This window comes from Theropithecus gelada, chromosome 5 (genome assembly GCF_003255815.1).
Source record: "Theropithecus gelada isolate Dixy chromosome 5, Tgel_1.0, whole genome shotgun sequence".
Lineage (NCBI taxonomy): Eukaryota > Metazoa > Chordata > Mammalia > Primates > Cercopithecidae > Theropithecus > Theropithecus gelada.
In genome coordinates this window covers 151,555,584-151,577,755 of record NC_037672.1, presented here as the reverse complement: position 1 = coordinate 151,577,755, position 22,172 = coordinate 151,555,584, and the positions used below count along the sequence as shown (strand labels likewise).

The following is a 22,172-nucleotide window of genomic DNA, read 5'->3' as shown; positions in this document are numbered from 1 at the left end:
TGAAGTCCTGAGCTTTGGCTTTGCACTCTCTTTCTTTCCACACTTCTTTCTTGCTTCTTTCCCTTTTTTTTTTTTTAAAGAGATAAGGTCTGTCACCCAGTCTGGAATGCAGTGGCACAATAATAGCTCACTGCAGCCAGCCTTGAACTCCTGGGCTCAAGTGATCCTCCTTTCTCATCCTCCTGAGTAGCTGTAACTACAGGAGTGCACCATCACACCTGGCTAATTTTTTTTTTTAATTTTTATTTTTTTAGAGTAGAGAAAGAGTCTCACTATGTTGCCCAGGCTGGTCTCAAATGCCTGGCCTCAAGTGATCCTCCTACCTTGGCCTCCCAAAGTGCTGGGATTACAGACATGAGCCACCATATCAGGCCCACAATTTCCTTCTTAATCTTTTCACTTTCTTGTTATCAGGAGTGCTGAATTTAAGACATCCTATTGAGGAGATAAAAACAGTCAATCAGCTTCTAGATATACAATTGAAGACATGGGAGGCTTTGGAAAATAGAAACATTGATTCATTGTTTGCAGCCTTCATATATACATGTATGCATGAAGCATTTATTCAATTAACTTTTATTGAGTGTTTTCCTTGTGGTAGCCACAAGGAAATGTTGGATTTGGGGATATAGTGCATGGTATGCTCAGTATTCTCCACTCTCCCAAACCTGTTCTATTCCATCCATCCTCAAATGCAAAAAAATAAAAATAAAAAAAACAGTGACTCATCCTCCAATCTTCCTCCCCATATCCAATTTCTACCTCCCTATATCCAATTACTCATCAAGTCTGCTGAATTCACCTCCTAAATATTTATCATATTCACTTTTTTCCTCTATACTAATTATCACCATTGTAGTTGAGATACACATCTCTTGCGTGGATAAGGGCAATCACCTACTTCCTATTCCCTTTTTTACATCAGCCTCACCTGCTACCTACTCGTCATCCTCCAAACCACTTCTAAACACAGAATGCATACAGTTTACCCTTTGTGAATCTATAAAATTCTTTGTGTGAGCAATTTGGTCATAGCTATGAAGAGATATACAACAATTGATGAGTTTTCATGCAATATCACTCCAGTGATTTATCCCAAGAAAATCATTTTTTTAAAAGAAAATAGTTATGTACAGAAATAAAAATATAGACATAAATTTCATATTAGTAGGAAATTAAGAAAATATTTAACAGTGGAAGAATGGACAGGCAAGATAGTTTATTAGTAAATAAAATAGAATATAATGATTACATAATAAGCACAATAGCTTTTTATGACTGGAAATATTTACAAAATAAGTGAAATTTTAAGATGTAAAAATAATTCTAAAATAAAAATTATGTAAAGTTATATATACATATACTTTATGAACAAAATATAGTCTTGACATATATCATTATTTGTACATACTTGTTCTCCTCTCAACCAATCTATAATATATAATTACATGAAAATTCTAAAATATGGCTGGACATGATGGCTCACGCTTGTAATCAGCACTTGGGAGGCCAAGGTGGGAAGATCACTTGAGACCAGGAGTTCAAGACCGGCATGGGTGATATGGTAAAACTGTCTCCATAAAAAATACCAAAAAAAGTTAGCCAGGCATGGTGGTGCACACCCATAGTCGTAGCTACCAGGAAAACTGAGGTGAGAAGATCGCTTGAACCTGGGGAATTGAGCCTGCAGTGAACTGTGACTGTGCCACTGCACTCCAACCTGGGCAACAGAGTGAGTGAGACCTTGTCTCAAAAACAAAAAAATACTAAAACACAAAATAAATATAAAGAAGTCTAAAGATTCCTGATGTCTCCCATGATTAATTGTCCAGTGCTTCTTCTGAAATATCAAATATGGCATTCTTTCAAAAACATTTTGGAGTCTCCTGATTTTTGTAGGTATCCTGAGTACAAGCTTGATCTGCATGTTGAACAATCCAGCATTCATTGGTAGAAAGGGGCTGCTAACGTTTTCTTTAGATATCTCTGCATTGTTTGGCTTGTTATAATGAGTACATATTAATTTTGTGGTTAACTTTGCAACTCAGTGAGGTAGAGACAAAAAAAAATGAATTTCCAAATTTGACTTGTTTAGTTATTAATATCCAGCAGTGAGCACTGAAGGGCTACAGTAAGAACTAAAGCATGAAAAACCCTTCTAGACTCAGTTGTGTCATGTCTCCTCAAATAAAGTGGCAATTGAAAGGGTTATGTTGAGAAATCAACCAAAAAAACTTTTAAGTGAAAAAAAGTTTGGGGCCTTCCAGAGACACATTCTATATTTTTTTTCACAGCTCAAATCACAGGTGACTGTTGCTAAGCCCTCCTCTTTATATTCCTGGACACAGGAAAACTCTAGTTACTGAAAAGTAGCGAGGCTAAGTGCAAACTAGATGTGTAGTGTCTTACACTGTGACAAACCTACAGAGGGAAGCTTCTCCAAAGGAAGATATCAGGTGTAGTGATACTGTGACTTCAAACCATGCAACTGCAGAGCAGAGTTCTTGAATCAACAGAGAGGGGTGATGACTTACTGACCAAATACCAATATTTTAAAATATACCTCTGAAGATTCCGTTTCATATCTGTGGGTGGGTTGAAAGTGAGCGAGAAATGAAAAAATAAATGTATAGACAGCATAGTTGAAATCTTTCCACGATCCAAAATTCTTTTGCTCTGATTCTAATTAGTATAAACTAGCCAAGGTATTTATAATAGATACCTTCAGTTTATTCAGATGAAAAGGGTAAAAAGAAAATACATATTCAACCCTGTGGGAAATAGGCATACCTGTTGATTTCTTATCACTTTGATGTAGCTTAAAGAGGAGAAAAAGTTAAAGATAGTAAGATGAGTCAAAGTGGAAGGAAAATAACAATTGCTTTGGGAGGCCGAGGCAGGCAAATCACGAGGTCAAGAGATTAAGACCATCCTGGCCAACATGGTGAAACCCTGTCTCTATTCAAATACCTAAAAATTAACTGGGTGTGTTGGCGCACACCTGTAGTCCCAGCTACTTGGGAGGCTGAGGCGGGAGAATCACTTGAACCCAGGAGGTGGAGGTTGCAGTGAGCCAAGATCTCACCATTGCACTCCAGCCTGGGCAACAGAGGGAGACTCCATCTCAAAATAAATAAATAAATAAATAAATATGTTGGTGAAAGAGATCAAGAGTGTGGGAAAGACTACATTTCATTTATCTCTTTGTGTTTGTGCATGCGTGTGTGTGTGTTTGTGTGTGTGTGTCTGTCTGTGTGTGTGCGTGTGCAGATACAGAAGCTGAGTTATCACACTCCCAGTACATCATTCTCATTGCTCTGTGCTGGGTCACTCTGTTGATTGGTTGATTCTTATTTATTCACATTTCCTTTTTGTTCCATCTTCCCCTTAATAAACAATCACCTTAATAGGTTTGATGTTTGTTTCTTCATTTGTAGGCATTCTTATAAATCATGGATTTTTTGCATGTGTATGTATTTTTAAATTATACAAATGACATTATGCTATAAATTAGTGTTACTCAGACTACTGGTCCCCAAACTTCTGTTACTCTTCTGCATTAAGTACAAAAATTGAGAATTAGCATGGAGAAACTTTTTCCTGTTATGTTTGTTCTGATTATACTTATTGAGATAGAATTTTATATCTTTCAAATCTCACAATAAAATTTTGGGCCTATATTTTGAATATCATTACTTTTTAACATTTCATTTTTTAGTAATTATTTTCATTGTATTATATAAAAAATCGGTTGTGGCTGATTAGAATTTTGATAAAACTGGTCCTTCACCACAAATCACTTGAGAATGACTGCTGAAGTCTTCATCATACTTATTACTTTTTTATTTCAGCATTGTGTTTTTAAGATCTATCCATATATGAATTTGTGGTTTGAAAGCAGAATGAAAAGAAAAAAAAAGATCTTTCTACAATCTGAGTATTTTATAATTTTCCTTGATTTCCTTCTGAACCCAAGGGTTATGAAGTGAACACTTTTTGGTTCTAAAGTTTATGAGTTTTTCAACTATTTTTAATTATTATCTAAATTTACTGCATTAAAATCAGAGAACATAGTTTTGATGATACCAATTCTCAGGAGAGAGATTTCACAAATTATTTTAGAACAAATGTTTGTTACAGAATTAACTCACTTCATAAAAGTGTACATCAGTTGTAATTGTTCTCCACTAATGATCTATATACCGGAAGTCTGTTAATATTTTTTGCTTTAAGAAGGAAAAGTCACCAGGCATGGTGACTCACACTTATGATCCCAGCACTTTGGGAATCCAAGGCAGGAGGATCATTTGAGCCCAGGAGCTCCAGATCATTCTGGGCAACATTGAGAAACCCCATCTATACAGAAAAATTCAAAAATTAGCTGGGAACAGTGTGGTGCCAGCTACTCAGGAGGCTGAAGTCAGAAGATCATTTGAGCCCAGGAAGCCAAGACTGCTGTGAACTGCGATTACACCACTGCACTCCAGCCTAAGCAACAGCACGAAACACCGTCTCAAAATAAATTTTAAAAAATTTAAAAATTAAAAAAAAGAAGCGGCTGGGCGCAGTGGCTCACACCTGTAATCCCAGCGTTTTGGGAGGCTGAGGAGGTTGGATCACAAGGTCAGGAGTTCAGGAACAGCCTGGGCAATATGGTGAAACCCCATTTCTATTAAAAAATACAAAAATTAGCCAGGCATGCTGGCGTGTGACTGTCCCCGCTACTCAGGAGGCTGAGGCAGGAGAATTGCTTGAACCCAGGAGGTTGCAGTGAGCCGAGATCATGCCACTGCACTCCAACCTGGGCGACATAGTGAGACTCTGACTCAAAAAAAAAATTAGGAAAAAGACTAATGGTTATCATAAACGTGAGCTTTGACCCAAATGGTACTGTTGCCATTGGCTCATTCTGGGCCTTGATGGTAGGCTCGAGCATGGCTTACAGAACACTGCTCTGTAGTAGCCTGGAAAGCTTTCTGGGAAGGGTAGCTGGCACAATTTTAAGCTCTTGCTCACCTCAATTTCATTGGGAAATGCTTGAAGGAACAAACTGTGGTAAATTCAGGATCATGACATTTAGTCATGTCTACAACTGGGTCAAAAATGTGTTTCCCAAATCCAAAATCCAGTATCCTTGGCCCTCACTCCTGTTTCCCTGCTCCTCACCCAGATTTTCTTCTACTGGCAACTTTAAAGCATGAGGTGAACTGAGGCAAGTAGAGAATCCTCACTAAATAAATCTGAATGTTGACTCTACTTAGATAAACAGAATAGGGCAGATTCCACTCTGTTATGAAAGTGGCTTCTTTCAAATATTTAGGGACAAATAGTTAAAATGTGACATTAAAACAATATGACCTAACATTGAAGAGACCTTGGACTGGAAATGTTTTCCTTCATAATTTGTTCTCCTTACATCACAAAGCTGTGGTAAGGGTCAAGTGAGATAATATGTGTAACTGCTTCAGAGACAATAAAACAAAAAGAAAATTTTTTTTTTACTCTTGTTGTTTTTTACTTTTAAGATTGGTGTTGCTGTGTGAGATTTGAATTATGTTAAGTTTGGAAATATAATTTTAAAACTTTAATATTTGTCTGCTTTTGCTTTCAAATAAAGCTTTAAATTTGGAATCATGTTTTTATTTGCAGAAAATGTATAAAGGTACTATACAGCATTCACTAGCCTATCACCTAGTTTTCTTTGTCTTTTCTTTTCTTTTCTTTCTTTCTTTTTTTTTTTTAAACGGAGTCTCAATCTGTTGCCCAGGCTGGAGTGCAGTGGTGTGATCTCAGCTCACTGCAACCTCCACCTCCCAGGTTCAAGTGATTCTCCTGCTTCAGCCTCCCAAGTAGGTGGGATTACAGGTGCCTGCCACCACGCCCAGCTAATTTTTGTATTTTTAGTAGAGGAGAGGTTTCACCATGTTGGCTAAGCTGGTCTTGAACCCCTGGCCTCAGGTGATGCGCCCACCTCAGCCTCTTAAAGTTCTGGGATTACAGGCATGAGCCACCATGCCTGGCCCCAATAGGCATGAGCCACCGCACCTGGCCCCAGTTACAGGACTGAGCCACCACGCCCTGCCCCAGTTTTCTTTAACGTTAGTGTCTTATATTACTATAGTACGTTCGTCAAAACTACGAAACCAACTCAGGTACCATGCTACTGTGTAACTTTCACACTTCATTCAGATTTCACCAATTTTTACACTACTGTCCCTTTTCTGTCCAGCACCCCATCCAAATACCACATCACATTTAGTTGTCACATCTCCTTAATCACCTCTGGTTCCCTATTTCTTAGTCTGTCTTTGTCTTTTCACAACCTTCATAAATTAAGGAAGTCTGTTCCGGTGTACCAATCACGAATTTTGTAAAATGTCCCTCAATTTAGGTTTCTCTGCTGTTTTTCTCACTAACTTTTTGTTGAATTTTGTCTAAGCAAAATTTTTATGTAAAACCTCCCATTAATATAGGGCCCAATAAATACCACAGATGATTAAATGGATCTTGGTGATTGACTTACACCTTTTTTTCACATAATTCCTTGTTTGTGGAAATTCCACATGCCTTGCAGATGATATTTCTCCAGTTTTTAACATGTCACTGTTAAATCAACACCAACTGACAGATTTTGTTTGCCAATCTTTAATAGAAGAACCACAGGGAAACCAGCCTAGCAATGTGCCGAATATCATGGATTTAATAGGTACAGTGTGAGAATGAATCCATGTTGCTGATATTAATATATCAATTGATTATCTGTATAATGGTTTTACTTTTCAAAACTAGCATTTAAGTTTTAATACATGTTAAGTGCAAAAAATTAGTAAATCTAGATCAAGCACATTATAGATAAGATAAGTTAATCTTGAAAAATGAATTATGTAATTGATATTGCAGTTAAAAATGAAAAGAGATAAAACAGTAAGAAAAACTCAAAGACTACTTTCACCTCTCTTTCTCTCCCTCTCTCTCCACACACACACCCACGCGCACACACACACACACTTATAACTACTTAATGAGAACTTGATTAAAAGTGCTTAAGTCAAAGACCATGAAAGTTATTCCTAAGGATAAAAAAAAATTATTATTATATTATTGGAACAGAATAGATCTTAATCTCAAAAATGATAAAAAGTTATTCAATTAAGTGGTCATTAATCTAGAGTCAGTTCAACTATAAAAAATAAGGTGGGTGTCTTTCCTGAATAAAGAGATTAAAGAGAAATACAGTGCGATGGAATAAATCAAGATCACAAGAGGCTCCTTTTTTTTTCTCCTCGCTTTCTTAAGTGCAATTCAGAATCACTTCTGGTTATTAAGGAAATTCCTATTTTATCTTTGTAGCTGTAACTTCTGGGGAAACCATTTGAGGTCAGGAAATTGATGAGTTCTGAAAATAAACATTAAACATTCCATTAGTCACACCTATATAGGTCATCCTACCAGTTCATTTACCTTTCACAGTAAGCATCTTAGTAAAGACAAACTTTTGCAACACCCTTGAGATGCACGAGACAAATAGAGAAAATAAGATACACAAGCTGGTAATCCCAGATACTTAGGCAGCTGAGGTGAGATGATCCCTTGAGCCCAGGGAGTTCAGGCTGCAGTAAGCCATGATTGCGCCACTACACTCAGCTTGGTCAACAGAGCAAGACGCTGTCTCTAAAAAAAAAAAAAAGAAAAGAAAAAGAAAAAACTACAGAAAGTTAAATAGCTTTGCCAATGTTGTCCAGTGAATTCATTAGATCAGACTGTATTTATAAATGCCAAAATCTTGTAAATTTTCATAATTTAGTCATTTCAAAATTTAGAAAATAATTTTAGTACTTTCCAAGAATACACTTAATATTTTTTTAACAAAACAGTTCCTGTCAAAGTACCATTATCTTCTTGTTATTAGGATACCAAATGTCTTTGGAAAGAATGTACAGATTCATGTAGATTTTTATGATAGATGACACAAGAATTTTTCAGAAACATCTTGTATTTTGAGACCTGAATTAAATACTTTAAAGAAATATCTCACACAAACAAAACAAAGAGCAATACATAAATGATATATCACTCTGCTGTGTTTTCTAACAGAACTCAGCATGTAACTTACAGATTTTTCCATTGTTTTATATTAGATTAAGCCATATAAAACTGCAGATATTATTGTTTTGACCTACGAAATATCAAGTTTACATAGTTTAACTTAATTCTCAGCTGTATAAATGTATTTTACTTGCTCGCCAATTGTAAGCAACTTGAAGGTAAAAGACCATACATTATTTTCCTTTCTATCTTAAGCACATAGTATGCAGGACTAGAGAAATAATATACATAGGATAAATGATTGCTAAATTTAGACAAATGAGTGAATGAGTGAGCTGCTCTCAGAAATCAATACATTTAATTTCTGGTATCCGCCCAGGATAAGACAAATACTCCATTCAAAATAACACTGTCATTTTGTTTTGTATTTTTAAGTTGTATTTATACAACTGCAAATATCTAGATAACCGGTTATTAACATATTTTACTTTTCCTGTGGAAGTTGTGATGAATAGATATAGTTTAAAACTGAAACATATAGCTATAGAATTTCTACTCTTTCTGTTTACATTATATACCATACAAATAAAGCTATTAAAACTAGTAAACACTATTTCAGTCATGCTAAAAGTTATGGTATAACAAATATGTAAATTCATGCTCTTAAATGTTTATATTAACATTTGTACTTAAATGTTTATATTACATTAACTTAAAAAATATAGATATATCAAACATCCTTCTCGTTAGAGCTAAGGCAAATAGGATGTAGTTATCTACAGGAAAAAGACAAACCTGGTGCAGTGGCTCACATCTGTCATCCCAGCACTTTGAGAGGCCGAGGTGGGTGGATCACCTGAGGTCAAGAGTTCAAGACCAGCCTGGTCAACATGGTGAAAACCCATCTCTACTAAAAATATAAAAAATTAGCCGGTCATGATGGTGGGCACCTGTAATCCCAGCTATTCATGAGACTGAGGCAGGAGAATCGCTTGAACCTGGGAGGCAGAGGTTGCAGTAAGCTGAGATCGCGCTGTTGCACTCCAGCCTGGGTGGCAGAGCAAGACTCCATCTCAAAAAAAAAAAAAAAGAAAAAAGAAAAAAGAAAAAGGCAATGCACAGTAGATTATAATTTAAGCAACTGAAAATTTCTTCAATCTTTTTTCCAGTTTTGCACTTTTAAAGATACCCTTATTGTCACATGCTTTTTAAAAAATGATACTCGTATTATTTGTTGCCTATTAATTTGCATAGTTTTCCATCTAAACAAAATCTACTCCTCCAAAGCTTACAATATAGCCTGTTCATGGGGCAGAGAGCCCAGCCTGGTGAGCAGCCTGCAGTGTGGGGCCAAAGAGTGACCTACAAAAGTGTCTCATTAGGGGCTCCTGGCACTAGAGTCAAAACAAGAGAACATTTTATCAAGGAGCATTGGGATATTCTAGGAAAAATAAAAGCTACTGTTTCTAGAGCTCCTGCTATGTACGGCCAACATTTTACATATACCATTTTACATAATCTTCACAGCAATCCTGCAAGACAAATATCATCATCCCATTTATAACTCAGAGAATTTAAATAGTTTGCCCATGTCACTTAGCTGGAATCCAGGTCTCACATGCTGGAAAGCCCACCATGCATTGCCACCACTGTATGGTGACAGCTCTTCCATTTCTCCAGCAGATACTGAGCAGCAATTGATCTATGGCTGGCATTTGTGCTAGTCCTCGTGCCTTGGCCTCAGGAAGCTTAGTGTAGGCAAGACACAGAATAAACAAATACCTTCCCAAATACACATTGTCCAGGAGTTATAAGGTACAGTATGGAAAAACCAAGCAGGGTCAATGGAATGACATGCAAGAATGGCAGCTCTTTAGATCAGGTGGCCAGAGAAGGCTCTCTGAGTAGGTGCGGTGTGAGCAGAGGCCAGCATTAAGAAAGGGCGTGAGATGTGCTATTCTGAGAGGCAAGGATAAAGTTCTCAGGTGGCATCCTTGGAAACACCCTGACATGGCACTAGGGTGGTGGCATTCAACCAAATTGTTTCTGTTAATTTACCTTCAATCAGATTACGTTCAACCGACTCACCTGAGGCCTACCAGGTTACTCTCAGGAACTTCTTTCCTATATACCATGTTCACCTCCCAAAGGTGGCACTTCTTGTGGGCAAAGGAAAATGTGTGCAGAGATCAAGCCTCGCCTTCCTAGCTAAGCCTGACATTTTGCCAGTGCGGTGTTGTGAGTGAGTATAACCCAGCTTTTCATGAAATCATTGCCCTATGGAATCTGGATGGGGCTCTGGGTCTTCCTCTTTGCTCTGCAATTAGCTCTAGAAATCATAGCAAGCTGCCTCAGGGGTGAGCTTGATCAGACAAGGAGCCTTCCATAGAGCAGACAGTGCACTGCCTTGCACGAGGGCTTCCAGCCATTTTTAGAAAGCTTCACATGTCTGCAGTGCTGGGGGAGGCAGCCACGCAACTTTCCATCACTGGAACCCACTCATGCTTTCTCGCTTAATGAGGGCCCACACATTTTGGGGAGAATATAAAGACCAATAAAACATTTCAATTCTCAAGTTTATGATCTAGTGGAGGAGACAGACAGTACTCCTACAGTGATAAATGCCATTAGTGGTGCACACTCTAAGGAAGTATGAAAGAACTTGAGATTGCTTTTAATTGGACATTGAATCAGGTACCCTGCAAAATGTCTAGCAAAGAACCCAAGACTTAGTAAACATTCAATACACATTAGCTATCACTCTTATTAGGATTGGCTTCACATAGGAAGCAGAATCTGAGACAAGGTAGGATTGCCAGATAAAGTACAGGATGTCCAGGGAAGTTTGAATTTCAGATAAACAACAAAAAAATTTTAAGTGTGTCTCAAATATCACACAAGACATACTTAAACTAAAATGGATTTGTTGTTTATCTGAAATTCAAATTTAACTGGGATACCCTTATTTTTATTTGCTATTAGCACCAACCTAATACATCTGGCAAATCTAAGCTGAATATTTCTTTTACTTTTATTGAAGTATAATTGACAAAAGTTGCATAATTTAGATTGTACAGCTTGATGTTTGTTTTTTTATTTTCCTTCAAAGGGGAACTTCTCTCTGATTGGTGTTTTGATACACATAAACATTGTCAAATGATCACCACAATTAATCTAATTAGCACATAAAACAGCTCATATCATTACTTTTTTGTGTGGTGAGAAGACTTAAGATCTACCTTTTTAGCAAATTTCAAATATGCAGCACAGTATTAGCAACCATAGTCACCATGGTGCACATTAGACTCTAGAACTTACTCATATTGCATAACTCAAATTTTGTGCCCTTTGACCAACATCTCCCCCATTTCTCCTATGCCTCAGGCCCTGGCCACCACCATTCTACTCTTTTCTTCTGTGAGTTTGACTATTTTAGATTTCACATGTAAGAAAGATCATACAGTATTTGTCTTTCTTTTCCTTTGTTTTTTTCTTTTTTTCTTTTTTTTTTTAAGAGGGAGTCTCGCTCTGTGGCCTAGGCTGGAGTGCAATGGTGAAATCTCGGCTCACTGCAACCTCCTCCGCCTGCCGGGTTCAAGTGATTCTCCCTGCCTCAGCCTCCCGAGTAGCTGGGATTACAGGTGCCCGCCACTATGACCGGCTAAGCAGTATTTGTCTTTCTATATCTGCTCATTTCACTTAGGATAATGCCCTCTAGGTTCATCTGTGTTACTGCAGATGACAGAATTTCCTCATTTTTCAGGGCTGAGTAATACTCCATTGTGTATATATACGCCACATTTTCTTCATCTCCTCATCCATCAGTGGACACTTGGGTTGTTTCCGTATCTCAGCTATTGTCAATAAAGCTGCAATGAACATGGGAACGCAGGTATCTCTTCAAGGTCCTGATTTCATTTCTTTTGGAAATACACTCAGAAGTGAGATTGCTGGCACAGAAACAGGAAAGAAATTGTATTTTTCATGGCACTTTATGATCTCCCATAATTCACTGAGTATTTCCTATGTGACAGTCACTGTTCTGAGGGATTTACAAGAATTAACTCGTTTATTCTTCATAAAAGCATGGGGTAGCTTATCAGCATCCTTATTTTATAAATGAGGAAACTGAGGTATAAAGAGGTAAAGTAACTTGTCCAAGAACATAGAGCAGGGAAGTGGTGCAGCTGGGATTATGAACCTAAGATGTTTGCTTCCTGGGGCTACTGTCATCTTAATATTTTAGATAGAGAAAAGTAATCTGTTCTAAATAAAGTTATAGAAAGCCTTCAGGGCCAGCCTATCACCAAAGTTATTTTTTACACACCAGATCACCCAACCCTAATTTCTGCATAAAGTGAAATATTGTTTGCTAAATCACTACTACTGGGGGCTACAGCTAGCTTAACTAAGCACCTTCTGTATTCTTTCACATATAGAAATATGGATATACCCTCCTATGCTCCTCTTTTCATTCTCAAAGCCACCCTGTTCCTGGAATGTGAGATCTTCTCCTAATCATTGGCTGGAGAATCAAACGCTACCTTTGCAACAGCTTATCGGAAGCAAACAAGCTGAGGGGAATTGAGCAAGAATTTCTGGGACACCAACAGCATAGGAGGAACAAAGGATGTAGAGGGAGGGTTGACGGTCTACACAGGACAAAGCCAATGATTAACCAAACCTCCTGCAGATTTAAATGGGCTGGGAACTAGGAGTGGAGGCAATCCTTTCTTTCAGCTGGAGTGCTCCTCATGAGCCAGCCCCACCCTTAGAAAAGATGTTTTCCATGAGGATCGTCTGCCTGGTCCTAAGTGTGGTGGGCACAGGATGGGTATGGCCCTTTTCATTTTCTCTTCTTGCTTTCTCTCTGGTGTTTATTCCACAAAGAGCTTGGAGGTCAGAGTCTACCTGTTCTATGTCATGACACACTCTTAGCTTTATGAACTCCAGGCCTGGGAGGAAAGCTCCTGGATGGGATTGACACCTCAAGAATACAAGGTAATATGACCCAAAGAGGAAGATCTTAGATGGATGAGAGTGTACAAACTCACAAGAGAAACTTTAGCATCGGTCATTCAGTCTTACTACATTTTGTTTTGTTTTGTTTTAAAAAGGGCAAGAATTCTTTGCTATCCTTGTAGTTATAAAGCCTTGGTGCATTATAATGCTAGTTAATGGAATAAAACATTCTACGGTAAGATTTGTTTTCTTTAATTATTAATTTTTTGCTACTTGCCCATAATAAGCAGAACTTTTAGTTTTCGTACAGTTTTGCTGAAAGGTTATTTTTGTGTTTGTCAAGACAAAAGAAAAAGCAAATTAATTATCTTTGGAAACATCTTTGCAGTATCAGAAGAGATTAGTTAGTAAGGCAATACGCTTTTAGGAAGTAATGGTATTCTTTTAGATTATGAATCCATCTCTAAAGGTTACATAGAAACTTGAAGGAGAGAGGAACATTAAGATAGTGTAGGTTTTTTCTACCGAAGCAGCAATTACAGGAGAAAGAGCTCTATAGCTTTCAACTTTCTTTCTGTCTGCAGTCATTAGTAAAAATGAAAAGGTAAAATTTAACTGATTTTGTAGATTCAAATAATTTTCCTTTTAGGATGGATTCTTTAAAACTCCTAATATTTATCAAATGCTTATTTAGTGTCATACACAGTTAAGAAATTTGTACACCTTATCTCCTTTAATTCTCATAACAACTCCATAAAATGGGTCTTAGGATTTCCATTTGAAGACAAGAAACCTGAGGTTTGCAGAAGCCCTGTGGCTGGTGTCCTTAATCTTTGTGAGAGTGCCATCTCTTCCTGGGGACTTATAGGCATGCCAGTGTCTCCTCTTCTGGCTAACATTGCTGTTGCTCTCTTTTGTGTATGTGAATGAATCTTTAAAGACTGCAGACACTGGTGAAGGTGACTTTCTAGCTGAAGGAGGAGGCGTGCGTGGCCCAAGGGTTGTGGAAAGGCATCAAACTGCCTGCAAAGATTCAGACTGGCCCTTCTGCTCTGATGAAGACTGGGTAAGCAGTTAGCTGGGGAAGCAGGAAATTCCTTCCCTCTGTTGCTAGAGGGGCTCACAGGCTGACCTGATTGGTCCCAGAAACTTTTTAAAATAGAAAATAATTGAATAGCTCCCTACATACCAAATAAAGAAAAGGAACCTACTAGCAAGAGCACTGTTTAATTACCTCCCCAACTCTGGATCATTAGTGGGTGAACAGACTGGATTTCAGTTGCATGCTCAGTCAAAACTAGGCACCTGAGTATAGTGGCCTCAATTTCCTGGCATCTAATTTATGGCTAAGTGGAGCGTCATTCCAGAATTTCTCTGCAACCTCTAACTAGTCCTCTTACCTACTTTTAAGCCAACTTGTCTGGAAGAGACAGGGTAGGAAGAAATGGGGACTGCATGGAAACATGCAAAATTATTCTGAATCCAAGAGCTAGATCCTTACTGTAATTTTCTCTCTTCACTTTCAGAACTACAAATGCCCTTCCGGCTGCAGGATGAAAGGGTTGATTGATGAAGTCAATCAAGATTTTACAAACAGAATAAATAAACTCAAAAATTCACTATTTGACTATCAGAAGAACAATAAAGATTCTAACTCAGTGACCACTAATATAATGGAAATTTTGAGAGGCGATCTTGTCTCATCCAATAGTAAGTATTGCATGTTTATTGCTTTGATTTTGTAACAGAAACAACAAAGATCCTAAATAAATATGATATCTGCTTATATCTATGACAATTTCATCCCAAAGTACTTAGTGTAGAAATACATGCCTTCATAACATCCCTGAAAATTTTAAGGGGGAGCTTTTGTTTTTGCTATTTTTTCAAAGTAAAAGATGTTAACTGAGATTGTTTAAGGTCACAAAATAAGTCAGAATTTTGGATTAAAAACAAGAATTTAAGTGTATTCTTTTCAACGGTATATACTGAAAGTAGGATGCGTCAGACTCTGAGTTGGATATTTTTGTTTCTGCCTTGCAGAGGTGAAAACTGAGAGGTCAAGGAACTTATTCAAAGACACAAAGCTGGGAGTTCAACCCTCAGACTCCACTGAGCTGATTAGGTAGATTTTTAACTTTAAAATATAGAGTCAAGCTACATCATTTTCAGAGTCTACTCATTAGGGTTAGGAAACATCGCATTCATTCTGGTCATGGACAGCGAGTCTAGGGAGGCCTCAGTTTCTGAAGTTTTGCTTTACCTTTTTACACCTTCACAGACACTTGACATTTAAAATCAGTGATGCCACACTAGCTGGCAAGTGAGTGATCCTGTTGACCCAAAACAGCTTAGGAACAATTTCAAATCCATAGATAAAAAGAAAAATTCATCAGTAAGAAAATCCAATATGTTCAAGTCCCTTGATTAAGGATATTATAAAATATTTGGAATGCAATCAAACCAATTATTTTAACTCCAAATTACACCTTTAAAATTCCAAAGAAATTTCTTCTATATTTATTTGAGATTATTAATTGCTAATAGGACATCTGAACTGGGATTCATGGATGGCTGCAGGGCATAACATTATCCAAAAGTCAAATGTCCCATAGGTTTTGAACTCACAGATTAAACTGTAACCAAAATAAAATTGGGAATATTTGCAAGCTAGCTTCCTTCTTTCTTTCTTCCTTCCTTTCCTCCATTCCTCCCTTCCTCCCATCCTCCCTTCCTCTCTTTCTCTCTTTCTCTCTTTCTTTCATCTCTCTCTCTCCTTCCTTCCTTTCTTTTTTGCTGGCAATTATAGACAAATCACTCAGCAGCTACTTCAATAACCATATTTTCTATTTCAGACCGTGATAATACCTATAACCGAGTGTCTGAAGATCTGAGAAGCAGAATTGAAGTCCTGAAGCGCAAAGTCATAGAAAAAGTACAGCATATCCAACTTCTGCAGCAAAATGTTAGGTCTCAATTGGTTGATATGAAAAGACTGGAGGTAAGTATGTGGCTGTGGTCCCAGACTTCCTTGTTTATGAGTAGCAGGGAAAAGGAAGGTGATAGTTATGCACTGAGTGTCTACTATATGCAGAGAAAAGTGTTATATCCATCATCTACCTAAAAGTAGGTATTATTTTCCTCACTCAACAGTTGAAGAAAAAAAATTCAGAGATATTAAGTAAATTTCCCAATGGTACATAGATAGTAAATTTCAAAATCAAGTGTTCAGTCCCTGTCTAATTCCAAAGCCCATTACATCACCATGCCTCTGAGTCTTCAGCCTGAGTTTCACCAAGGATCATTTAATTAGCGTTTCCTTTGAGAGGGAATAGCACCTTACTCTTGATCCATTCTGAGACTAAGATGATCAAAGAGCATTCATTGCTTATCTTGGCTAGCCCTGCAATACCCAACATCTCTTCCACTGAGGGTGCTCGATAAGCAGAAAACAGAGAATATTAAGTGGTAGGTCTCCAAGTCAAAAAAAAAAAATGAAACCAGTTTCCAGAAGGAAAATTAACTGCCAGAAACTCAATAGACATAGTTTATGTATTTGTATCTACATTTTCTCTTTATTTTTCTCCCCTCTCTCTAGGTGGACATTGACATTAAGATCCGATCTTGTCGAGGGTCATGCAGTAGGGCTTTAGCTCGTGAAGTAGATCTGAAGGACTATGAAGATCAGCAGAAGCAACTTGAACAGGTCATTGCCAAAGACTTACTTCCCTCTAGAGATAGGCAACACTTACCACTGATAAAAATGAACCCAGTTCCAGACTTGTTTCCCCCAAATTTCAAGAGCCAGCTTCAGAAGGCATCCCCAGAGTGGAAGGCATTAACAGACGTGCAGCAGATGAGAATGGAGTTAGAGAGACCTGGTGGAAATGAGGTTACCCGAGTAGACTCCTCTTATGGAACAGGATCAGAGACAGAAAGCCCCAGGAAACCTAGCAGTGCTGGAAGCTGGAACCCTGGGAGCTCTGGACCAGGAAGTACTGGACACCAAAACCCTGGGAGCTCTGGACCAGGAAGTACTGGACCCTGGAAACCTGGGAGCTCTGGACCTGGAAGTACTGGAACCTGGAACACTGGGAGCTCTGGACCTGGAAGTACTGGAACCTGGAACCCTGGGAGCTCTGGAACTGGAAGTACTGGAACCTGGAACCCTGGGAGCTCTGGTACTGGAAGTACTGGAACCTGGAACCCTGGGAGCTCTGGAACTGGAAGTACTGGAACCTGGAACCCTGGGAGCTCTAGACCTGGAAGTACTGGAAACCAAAACACTGGGAGCCCTAGACCTGGTAGTACCGAAACCTGGAATCCTGGCAGCTCTGGACATGGAAGTGCTGGGCACTGGACTTCTGAGAGCTCTGTATCTAGTAGTACTGGACATTGGCACTCTGGATCTGGAAGTTTTAGGCCAGATAGCTCAGGCTCTGGGAACACCAGGCCTACCAACCCAGACTGGGGCACGTTTGAAGAGGTGCCAGGAAATGTAAGTCCAGGGACAAACAGAGAGTACCACACAGATAAACTGGTCACTTCTAAAGGAGACAAAGAGCTTGTGGTTGGTAAAGAGAAGGTCACCTCTGGTAGCACAACCACCACACGTCGTTCATGCTCTAAAACTGTTACTAAGACTGTTATTGGTCCTGATGGTAACAAAGAAGTTACCAAAGAAGTGGTGACCTCCGAAGATGGTTCTGACTGTCCTGAGGCAATAGATTTAGGCATAGGTACTCTGGATGAGTTCCGCTATAGGCACCCTGATGCAGCTGCCTTCTTTGACACTGCCTCAACTGGAAAAACATTTCCAGGTTTGTTTCCACCTATGTTCAGAGAGTTTGCCAGTGAGGCTGAGTCAATGGGTTCAGAATCTGGTACCTTCACAAATACAAAGGAAACCAGTTCTCATCACTCTGGGGTAGCTGAATTCCCTTCCAGTAGTAAAACTTCAAGTCACAGCAAACAATTTATTAGTAGCACAGCTTACAACAGAGAAGGCTCCACATTTGAAAGCAAGAGTTATAAAATGGCAGATGAGGCCGGAAGTGAAGCTGATCATGAAGGAACACATTCCACCAAGAGAGGCCATGCTAAATCTCGCTCTTCCAGAGGTATCCACACTTCTCCTTTGGGGAAGCCTTTCCTGTCCCCTTAGACTAAGTTCAATATTTCTGCACAGTGCTCCCATGGCCCCTTGCATTTCCTTCTTAACTCTCTGTTACAATTCATTGAAACTACACTTTTTTGGTCTGTTTTTGCGCTAGACTGTAAGTTCCATGGGGGCAGGGCCTTTGTCTGTCTCATCTCTGTATTTCCAAATGCCTAACAGTAACAGAGTCATGACTCAATAAATACATGTTAAATGGATGAATTACTTCCTCTGAAACTCTATTTGAGCTTATTTAATCAAATTCTTTCACTAGTCAAAGTGTGTGCTATTAGAATTGTCACCCAATTGATTAATCACATTTTTAGTATGTGTCTCAGTTGACATTTAGGTCAGCCTAAAAACAAGTTCTATTAGTATTAATTGATGCTTAGCTACCTGTACTGGTTACTTGCTATTAGTATGTGCAAGTAAAATTCCAAATGCATTTGAGGAAAATCCCCTTTGCAATTTGTAGGTATAAATAAGCCTTTGTTTGCATAAGTTCTATCCCACTGTAAGTGCATCCTTCCCCTATGGAGGGAAGAAAAGGAGGAAGAAAGAACAGAAGGGAAGGAAACAATATTTGCCTTCTTTAATCTGAGTCGTGCCTATCTTTGTAAAGTTAAATGAGAATAACTTCTTCCAACCAGCTTAATTTTTTTTTTAGACTGTGATGATGTCCTCCAAACACATCCTTCAGGTACCCAAAGTGGCATTTTCAATATCAAGCTACCCGGATCCAGTAAGATTTTTTCTGTTTATTGCGATCAAGAGACCAGTTTGGGAGGATGGCTTTTGATCCAGCAAAGAATGGATGGATCACTGAATTTTAACCGGACCTGGCAAGACTACAAGAGAGGTTTCGGCAGCCTGAATGACGAGGGGGAAGGAGAATTCTGGCTAGGCAATGACTACCTCCACTTACTAACCCAGAGGGGCTCTGTTCTTAGGGTTGAATTAGAGGACTGGGCTGGGAACGAAGCTTATGCAGAATATTACTTCCGGGTAGGCTCTGAGGCCGAAGGCTATGCCCTCCAGGTCTCCTCCTATGAAGGCACTGCAGGCGATGCTCTGATTGAAGGTTCCGTAGAGGAAGGGACAGAGTACACCTCTCACAACAGCATGCAGTTCAGCACCTTTGACAGGGATGCAGACCAGTGGGAAGAGAACTGTGCAGAAGTCTATGGGGGAGGCTGGTGGTATAACAACTGCCAAGCAGCCAATCTCAATGGTATCTACTACCCTGGGGGCTCCTATGACCCGAGGAATAACAGTCCTTATGAGATTGAGAACGGAGTGGTCTGGGTTTCCTTTAGAGGGGCAGATTATTCCCTCAGGGCTGTTCGCATGAAAATTAGGCCCCTTGTGACCCAATAGACTAAAGGAGTGGGAGTGGGAGCACTCTGGCTTCTTTGCTAGAAAAGTGGAGAGGAAATAAGAAAGGTAAAGCGTTGAGATTCTCTACAATCTAAAAAATTCCTAGGTGCTATTTTCTTATCCTTTGTACTGTAGCTAAATGTACCTGAGACATATTAGTCTTTGAAAAATAAAGTTATATAAGTTTTTTTATCTTTAAATAGCTCTGTGGGTTTGAAAATTTTTATAAGGATATACCAAGGGCCATTCAGTACAACAGGAAAGTGTCAGACAGAAGCTTCCCTCTCTAACCTTGAGGAGTATTGGTTTGAGAACTTCTCTTCCAATACCACCCAAAGTCGTAAGGCCATTGCAAACTAAAAAAGTTATTTTATCCATTTGATATGAATGGTTTTAAGCCAATATTTTAAGGTAAAACTCACTGAATCTAACCATAGCTGACCTTTGAAGTAGAATTTACAACTTATAATTACAATGCACAGTTTATAATTACAATATGTATTCATGTCTTTTGATATGGAGCAAATCCAGGAAGACAGGAGAAACATTCTTTCCTAAATAGAAATGAAAATCTGTCCTTTAAGCCCTTCCACTAGATATTGTAAGGCATACTTATTTTTTTCCCCAGGGTGTAACCAATTTCTTTCAAAAACACATTTAAATTTTTAAAACTATTTATGATTATTCAAAAAGCAGACAATTCACACATTAATAAATAATCTCCCAAGTATTGATTTAACTTCATTTTTCTAACAATCATAAACTATATTCTGTGACATGTTCACTATTATTAAATGTAAATCGTTAATGGAAAGCATCTCACTAAGTATGATCTATGCTATATTCAAAATTCAACACATTTGCATTGGTCAATATTTGGTCCAAGCTGCATCTTTAATCCTGGTGGCCTTGCCTTCTGATTTTCAATTTGCATTCTTCTCTATTAAGATATATTTGCCTTTTCTCTTGAATATGTATTAAAATATCCCAAGCAATCCAGTATACCATCCTTTCTTACATAGCTTCTATTCTGATATGACTGCATTATTTCTCAAGGAAGGAAGGAAGGCGAGACAGTGGGAAGGAGAGGAGAAGGGAGGGAGGAGGAAAAAGGAGGCTATAGGTAGGGGCCAGAGCCTGGGGATCAAAAGGGAAATAACCTTGCAAATGCATCACATATGAACCCCAGAGTTCTTGAATTTCCTTATGGGGAATTGTAAATCTCTGATACAAACTAAATGCTATACCTTCAAATAGTTGGATACTTGGAAAAGAACTTCTTCAGAATTAAATGAAGCTTCATTTCTTTCAGACATCAGAACTTCATGCTGTCTCTATCCCCACTCCACTTTCACTCACACGTATGCCTTGACAGAATTTGAGTTGAGACTAGAAAATACTTTGTTTTCCTGAATAGCACCCTATTTAGGAACAGAATTGGGTCCTGGAATGAAAGTGATTATGAATGGGAAGGACGATTTATTTCTAATTATTTAGAAGATTTTGAGTTTATCAAAGGATTAGATAAATCTCTTTTAATTTAATAAATGGTAGTCAATATTAGCAGGCTCATGAGAATTGGAGATACAATTTGGTTGTGAGACAAGACATGACACATCTATTTTCCATTTCACCTTATCTTTATTTTCTATTTCATTTTTTCTGAAATTAAATATTAATTTAGCTCTCTGACTCTCATTCATTCAGAAGCCCATTTCAACTTGGTTTTCATGCGATTACCTCATGCTTGAAATTGATCTCCTTAAGTCAACACAACTTTGGAATTCTAAATTAAATGGGCTGCATTCAAGCCTCTCTCTACTTGATCTCTTTTAAACATCTGCTACTTATTTTGCCCTTATCCTGCCTCTCGGACCTGTCTTTTTGTCTTGGTTTCTATACCATTTCTTCCTGCCTCACTCTTTTCAGTGTTTTTAACTGGTAATTTCTTCTCAGACCACTTCTTAAATGTAGGGGTTTCTCACTGTATTTACATTGGTACTCATCTTTATCATTTGAGATTAGGTTTGGCACATCTGATTTCAACAAGACAGAAATTCATTTCTTGCTCACAGAAAAGCCTATGTAGGAGTATGTCTGCATAGTCTTCAGGAAGCCATCATTTTAATAAAAGACTTATATCCTCTGGTTCACCTCACAATCCAAATATGTCCTGTGGCAATCTGGAAGGTGGAGAAAACACTGAAGGGCAAAGGAGTACCTTCTCCTTTTAAGGAACTTTCTTGAGTGTTCTAACAGCACTTCTGCTTATATTAGCCACAACTTAGTCACATAGATGAACTTAGTTGCAGGAGAAGCTGAGGCAAGTTGATTTTTAGCTTGAGTACAAGTCTATCCTAACTAAAATCAGGATTCTGCTAATAAGGAAAAGAGGGAGAATAGATATGGAAGTCTGCAATTACCACTCTTGGCCAAACATGTTCTCGCTCTACAGTGAGTACCCTTTCTCCTTGATTGATCTGACAATCACCATAGCTTCAACTACTATCAGTGGCCTTAAGCAGGAGAAAGACATTAAGATTAAGTTAAAACTTCTTGGCTTAGAACATAAACTCTTTCACAAACTGGTCCATTTTCAACCTCTGCAATCAATCATTCTATACATTAA

At 38.4% G+C, this 22,172-nt stretch overlaps 1 protein-coding gene across 2 annotated transcripts; it reads left to right on the top strand.

Annotated features, from left to right (window-relative positions):
- The first annotated feature begins 12,754 nt into the window (after positions 1-12,754).
- On the top strand, positions 12,755-20,540 carry FGA (fibrinogen alpha chain). 2 transcript variants are annotated; one of them, XM_025385988.1, is made up of 7 exons: positions 12,755-12,880; positions 13,949-14,074; positions 14,535-14,718; positions 15,864-16,009; positions 16,607-17,111; positions 17,268-18,128; positions 18,834-20,540. In XM_025385988.1, the coding sequence occupies exons 1-7, from the start codon at positions 12,827-12,829 to the stop codon at positions 19,541-19,543; spliced, it is 2,586 nt and encodes an 861-aa protein (XP_025241773.1). In that variant the 5' UTR covers positions 12,755-12,826; the 3' UTR covers positions 19,544-20,540. The 2 variants fall into 2 exon arrangements, with proteins under 2 accessions (XP_025241773.1, XP_025241772.1); XM_025385987.1 differs by having other exon boundaries at positions 16,607-18,128.
- Positions 20,541-22,172: the final 1,632 nt, after the last annotated feature.